Genomic DNA, 7,055 nt, shown 5'->3' on the forward strand with positions numbered 1-7,055 from the left:
TAAATAGATAGATAGATAGATAGATAGATAGATAGATAGAGAGAGATAGAGAGAGAGAGAGAGAGAACAAGAGAGGGTGCGAGGTAGATAGATAGAGAGAGAGAGAGAGAGAGAGAGAGAGAGAGAGAGAGAGAGAGAGAGAGAGAGAGAGAGAGAGAGAGAGAGAGAGAGAGAGAGAGAGAGAGAGAGAGAGAGAGAGAGAGAGAGAGAGAGAGAGAGAGAGAGAGAAAGAGAGAGAAAGATGCGGGGGGGTGAGGTAATCATGACACGCCATTCATGCCACTGCTTCCATTGTTTCAAAAACAAGAAAGACAAATCTATCGACAAATTATTATCTTTATTCGTATTCGCCCCCTATGATCGATATTCCACCCCAGTACCGCCAGAGCCGCCCACTCGAGCCGCCAGCCCAAAGCCATCACCTGCGAGGGTTGGAATAAGAAGCGCGTGGAGTTCTTGAGGACCTGCGAGTACTGCGAGGTGACGCTGGCGGGGCGGGATGGGGTGTCACCCACCACCTGATGGACACGGAAGGTATTAGTAATGGGTGTTAATGGGGAAGAAGCTGCGTGATGCACATGGCACATATCAAAGGGTAAATCATAGTGTTACCACAAGCTTCATCAGATGTAGATCCACATTCTTATTAGGATTCATAGAGGTAAGTTTACCATGGTGTTTACTGCTGTACAAGTGTACAATATATACTGAATAACGGAGTAAACATGTGAATGTAATACATAACCTGAACCCGCTGTTCGAATACTGCTAATATTTCCATCAGCACGGCTCTGTGACAACATTTTCGGTATTGTTTGGGATTAAATAAGATTCCAAAATACCTGAAAATGGCATTGGCCATGCAGTTGCTAAGATTTCACCTTGTATTAATAAAATGTGTTGACAAATTTTGTACAATGCATCCAGTGACAAGTGTATGGGACAGACCAAGACAATATAACGATGCTATCAATAGTAAAAAATCCATGTATAGTTTCGGCATATATAGCTTTCTAAACAAAATATAAAGTCCATGGAATTTTATCAGTTTAGGATCCTTCACTTTATTGTACATGAGAACCCTATCAAAATATCCGAAAAGTTTGAAATCTCAATCTTAAAGGTAAACAATGGCATGTGCATTATATTAGCACCAATACGTCCAGCATTCCACTAAATTTATAAACAAGACCGAGTGTTTTCCCGAGGCCCACCTCCGGCTCCAGGAATCTGACTCTCTTCTCCCCGTCGAGGTCCCACACGGGCGTGTTGCACCTCGTGGACAAGGGCGTGGGGGCGGCCACGGGGCGGTCATACAGGGGAGGGATGACGGGCGGGATGAAGTAGTGACCACGGGCGTCCAGGTCGTACAGGAAAGCATGGTAGTCTCCGGGGTCGTCCACCTGTGGAGGAGGGGGTTAGGTTAGGTTTATCAGTATTTATCAAACACACACACACACACACACACACTGCTGTTTCTATTGCTCTGCCCTACGACAGGTCCTTTTGGCATCCATTTTCTTCTTGACCTCTATTGTCTGTTAATTCATTTAACATGCCCAGTCTTTGCCGTGGGATTGAGGGCCTTTTCCTGAGACGTCTGCCATAAAAACAAGGAAAAGAACAGCCAGGGTGTTTTCCCCGTTGACTTCCCTGGCAGAGTTTTTATTGAGACACTGTCTCTAGAAGGGTTGCCTTCAAGGTTAAAAAGTCCCTTATACACTTATTTCTATCTATCCCATAGATGAGACTCTGACAGTTGCTCTGGGGCGAAGTGGCCCTGGGAGCAATAGTGGCTAAGGTGGCTCCATACTCCTCAGGGCCAGAACCCCACTACTAGATGCAGATTATAATCATACCCAGAAGTTTATGTATATATATACATATACACACACACAGATATATGCGCGCGCGCGTGTGTGTGTGTGTGTGTGTGTGTGTGTGTGTATACACATACCCACACACACACACACGCGCGCGCGCACGCACATACACATACACACACGCATACACACACACACACACACACACACACACACACACACACACACACACACACACACACACACACACACACACACACATATATATGTATGTATGTATGGATATACGTACAGACATACACGCACAGATATATATATATATATTATATTATAATATATATAATATATATATATATATATATATATATATATATATATATATTATATATGTATGTATGTATGTGTGTGTGTGTGTGTGTGTGTGTGTGTGTGTGTGTGTGTGTGTGTGTGTGTGTGGGTGTGTATGTGTATGTATGTGTGTGTGTGTGTGTGTGTGTGTAGATATATTTATGTAAAAATAGAAGCATGTAATATTACTTTAACAAATAGAACAGGGATTATTTTGAAATATAAACAGATGTTTGAGACGCTGATATTTTCTGGAAAAGGAATGCAGGGGATGGTCAATAAAAAAAGGCGGGATAAAACACATATAAAGTGCATTAACTACTCAATAAATCATGCGTTCGTGAGCGTTGACTCTTTAAATGAATAAATCGGTTCAGTCCAATCTTTCTGGATAACGCGTGAAATACTACAGAAAGCGTGTTCTGTTGAGAAGTTAATACTAAGTCGGACTCCTAATATTTATAATGTTTTGCTAACCTTTAAGCTTTAACCTTCGTGGTGAGCAAGAATAGTATTGTGCGAGTGATATAAAAATCTTAAACGTACAGGGAATTATCAACCGTGCCACGTTTAATGCTGTTTGGGAGAAATGGAAAAAAAATCAAATAATGGTCCGAAACTTTCACGGCTTTGTGTTTAAAGATATCATTCTTTATAATTTGACACACTGTAATAAACACGTATTTTTCATTTTAAACAAGGAAGAATATATATTATACCATTCGTTTTTTTTTCGTTTTTGGCACATTAGCCTAAGCCACAAATGTTGAAAATAATAAAATCTCAACAAAAGACAAAGGCAACCAAGTGAATCAGCCCAAGAAGTAATCGGATAAGAAATGCCCGTGACGCCCTTTGCCGAGGCCAGTGGCGAGAAGTTGGATAATTAGAGCTGTAAGAATCGAAATGGACTTTATTACAAGCAGCATCATGATATTACAGACTCTTCATCCTACTGAACAACCTTGGCCCTACTCGCTTGCTATACTGACCGACAAATAAAGGTAGTCAGGGTAAAATATAAGAAAAATATGTAAATTTGATAGGCCACATAAATAACAATAAAATGAAAAAATGTGATTTATACCTTACATTTAAACCAACCGTTTTTATTGCTTTTTATTATCGCTTTGTTTTTGCTATCACGAATTCTATCTATCGCACATTTTCCACCTGATCCCATGTTATTCACCAAAGCACACTCTTCCATCTCTATTAGCGAATTATCTAAAATTCACAAGACACGCTTTATTATAAGATTGAAGCTGAAAAGACCTTGCTAGAACTTGGCACACGTCACTCAAGATCAAAGGCTTTGGCAACATCAGGAAAAAATGGGAGGAAAAAAGAGAATTGAGAGCAATGAAAAGAAAATAATGGTTAAGTACGATAGCTTGTAAATAACGTGAATTCAGCAGAAACGTAGATAAATGTTCAGTTAACTAGAACGACCAACAAGCACCACAGAAAAGGAAAAGTAAGAGAGCGCGGAAAGGGAGCTCCAGCTGACCGACCTGAGCGGGCAGGGGCGTGGACGGGCCGGACCCTGCCGCTGTCTCCGCCTGCGTCTGGGTCCGAAGCAGCGGGTGGGCGGGGGCGGAGAGCCTAGAGGCCGCAGAGGTCGGCCGTGAGGCTGCGGAGGACGAAGGACGTGAAGGGGCCGAGGTGGGGCGCGAGGCCGAAGAGGGCGGCCGGGAGGAGGCGGAGGTCGGGCGGGAGTAGGACCCCCGCCGCTGAGGGCCTGCCGCCGCGCTCATTGCTGTGGGGCGAGAGGAGTGAGCAGAAGCAGGAGAAAAGTTAGCTACACGTGAACCCGTACACACGCATACGCACATATGTGTATATATCACACAGCAATTAAGCTCTTTATTAGATACACCTGAAATACTGTGCAGACCATTTCCAATTTACCTACATTCTGGCGATAAGACATGCAGAAAAAGGCGTCTACTTAAAGTTGCAAGTAAAATGCGAGCTATACTTCAAATATTCAAATACGCTTCCATGTTTTCCGTGAGTGGTTGATAAATTGCTATACTAAAAAACTTCTAATGCATTTCCATTGCTTTATACATTTACACTGCATACGCTTACTGTGATAAATCTTTTCGAACATACCAGATATGCTTTATGTATGCATAAATAAACAATCACACGTGAGTCTCCACTTCTACAGAAACACGTGTTATTAGTTTCTTAGCAGCAGAGCCGTGAAAAAGAAGTACCTTCGGATCATATGGGGTGGATTGTTATCGCTGTTTCGACGGAGGGATTCTTTCCTCTCTCTCTCTCTCTCTCTCTCTCTCTCTCTCTCTCTCTCTCTCACTCGCTCACTCTCTCTCTCTCTTCTCTCTCTCTTCTCTCTTCTCTCTCCATCTTTCTCTCTCTTCTTCTCTCTTCTCTCTCCCTCTCTCCTCCTCTTCTCTCTCTCTCTCTCTCTCTCTCTATCTCTCTTCTCTCTCTCTCTCTCTCTCTTCTCTCTCCTTCTCTCTCCTCTCTCTCCTCTCTCTCTCTCTCTCTCCTCTCTCTCCTCTCTCCTCTCTCCTCTCTCTCTCTCTCTCTCTCTCTCTCTCATTCTCCTCACTCTCCTCTCTCTCGTCTGTCTGTCTCTCTCGTCTCTCTCTCTCTCTCTCTCTCTCTTCTCTCTCTCTCTCTCTCTTCTCCTCCTCCTCTCCTCTTCTCTCTCTCTCTCTATATCTCTCTATCTCTCATTCTCTCTCCCCTTCCTCTACCCACTGAATGCCTCTCTCTCTCTGATTTTCCCTCTGTCTTCCCTCTTTCTATCTGCCTAACTATCTCCTTCCTACAACTAGTAAATACAGACTCGACCCTCGAAGAAGGACCTTTGTGCCTCCCACCTGAAGGAGAATCTCTGTGGCGCGATGAGGAGGAGCCGGCACGGGGGGCAGCTTCTTCCGACTCCTGCAGGTCGTCTTCGTCTCCTGCTGCCCGCTGGATCTCGTCGTCGAGGGTCTCAAGGTTCCAGGGTGTCGTGGGGCGACTCGGGGGGGTTGGGGAGGCATTCTGAGGGGGGAGGGGAGGGCAGGGAGTGAGAGATTCGGGTGCTGTACAAAAAGGAGCTGCCCTATTTCAGTTTTTTTTTTAAATTTCAGTATAACTTTATTTAGACTTGGGGATTGATACGTAATGTAGTATATAAGTAGTAGGGAAATATATTAACCCGGGTGCATTATGTAAGCATATCACCGTAATTTGCAGATAAAAGCTATTGATTTTAAAAAATAAGTGTAAAACACATACCTGAGATGACACAATAGCAATACCGTTACCTCCAGCCCGCCCACACTCTCGGGTATGTGCGTGGGCGCGGGGTACCGAAGGCGTGCGGGTGAAGTGCCTGGTGAGAGCAGCCAACCACCCACTACTGGGCATGCCGCCTGGGGAAAAAAAGGTTCTGTTAAAGATTGGGAGAATGTCTTGTCATTATTAAATTACATAATGTGTTCATTTTCCCTTTTCTTTCGTAAATTTTAGTGTACCGTGTGTTTTTTATTGTCTGTTTGTTTATTTGCTTGTGTGTGTGTGTGTGTGTGGAAGAGACAACAGATAGAGAGAATGAGAATATACGGGCATAGAGATCGGCTGATACGTAAAATGACATGTAGTCTGAAAAAAATAACAATATAAAAAATATCCACAACGATAGATTGATAAGTAAGGCATAAAACGACGAAAGATACGGAGACAGCTCGAGAAAGTAAACGAAAGGCATAGATAAAGAGCGAAGAGCAGGACGACGATGAAAAACGAAAGCAAAGGCAGAGGGCGAGAAAGAGAGACAGTGAAAACACATCCTTCTAAGGGAAGACCTCCCCCCCACACCCTCTGCCTTCTAAACCACCTGTGCAAGTCACCCCTCCCCCTCCCTCTCCCGTCCCCTCCCCTTCCCCCTCCCTTCAGGTGTGAGCCGATCCCATCCCTTTGTAGTCCTTCCCTTGGTAGATCTTTCTTTTTTCACCTGTCACTTACTCCCTTCTCTCCCCCTTCTCTTATCGACCGCTCGACTTCGTACAAAAGAGGGGAAAGTGGAGGGAGTGAGGGAGTGACTGCTCGCTCACGCACGCACACTTCCATCCGCTCGGAAACAAGAAATGCAGGTTGCTAAACGAGGACGCCGACTGGGCGAGACGATGCTGGCTAAATGGTCGTCGGGAGCAGGGGGAAGAGAGAACAATGCCTTGGCTCTGTCGCAACAAAGGAGACAGAGCAGAAGAGTCCATGATAAAGAGAGGAAGAGAGAGAAGAGCCCATGATAAAGAGAGGAAGAGAGAGAAGAGATAAGATTCTATGTCGGAGAACGAGAAATGAGAAAGAAAGACAAAGAAGTTGAGATTCGATGACAAAGAAAGAGAAAGAGGAGAAGGATCTGTGACTGAGAATGAATATATACAAAAAAGTGGAACTACATTTGTATCGACAAAAATACCTTAACTGCCAGTAAGAATTGAAAATCATTAGCAAAACCAAAACGAATAATAAGAAAAGAAGAAGAAGAAGAAGCAAGAAGAGGCGAAGAAACCCGAACTATTTCCTCGTTCGACCATTGCGCCTATTTAATCCCCCTACGGCCAATTATCTTGCTCCGCCTTCCCCTCCTTCCTCCATACACGACGGCCGCCGGAGACAAAGGCTTCGCGGACTGGTCGACGCTCTGGCCGGGCCATTGGTCGAGCGCTTGCATCAAGAGCGAAGGCAATTGATGGTTGGTTATTGACACTGCTTTTAGCTGGATTTTTTCAAAGCGGTCTAAGACGTCGATTTCAGTTTTCAATTCTCGTCCATAATTGAAGGTTTATACTGTCAAAAGCTATTAGCAATGGAAACATTTCATTTCATGTTGGTGCTTAGTTTCCTTTTAGAGGG

General features: G+C 44.1%; 1 protein-coding gene across 1 annotated transcript in view; it reads right to left on the minus strand.

Annotated features, from left to right (window-relative positions):
- LOC119574291 overlaps positions 1-5,588 on the minus strand; it is a 9,575-nt gene extending 3,987 nt beyond the window's left edge. Inside the window, exons 1-5 of the mRNA XM_037921485.1 lie at positions 5,433-5,588; positions 5,030-5,195; positions 3,686-3,930; positions 1,215-1,403; positions 423-518 (exon numbers count right to left, since the gene is read on the minus strand). Of these exons, the coding sequence (XP_037777413.1) occupies positions 423-518; positions 1,215-1,403; positions 3,686-3,930; positions 5,030-5,195; positions 5,433-5,564 (828 nt within the window). The 5' untranslated portion in view covers positions 5,565-5,588. The remainder of the gene's footprint in view (positions 1-422; positions 519-1,214; positions 1,404-3,685; positions 3,931-5,029; positions 5,196-5,432) is intronic.
- Between the last annotated feature and the right edge of the window lie 1,467 nt (positions 5,589-7,055).

This window comes from Penaeus monodon, chromosome 6 (genome assembly GCF_015228065.2).
Source record: "Penaeus monodon isolate SGIC_2016 chromosome 6, NSTDA_Pmon_1, whole genome shotgun sequence".
Taxonomy (NCBI): Eukaryota; Metazoa; Arthropoda; class Malacostraca; order Decapoda; family Penaeidae; genus Penaeus; species Penaeus monodon.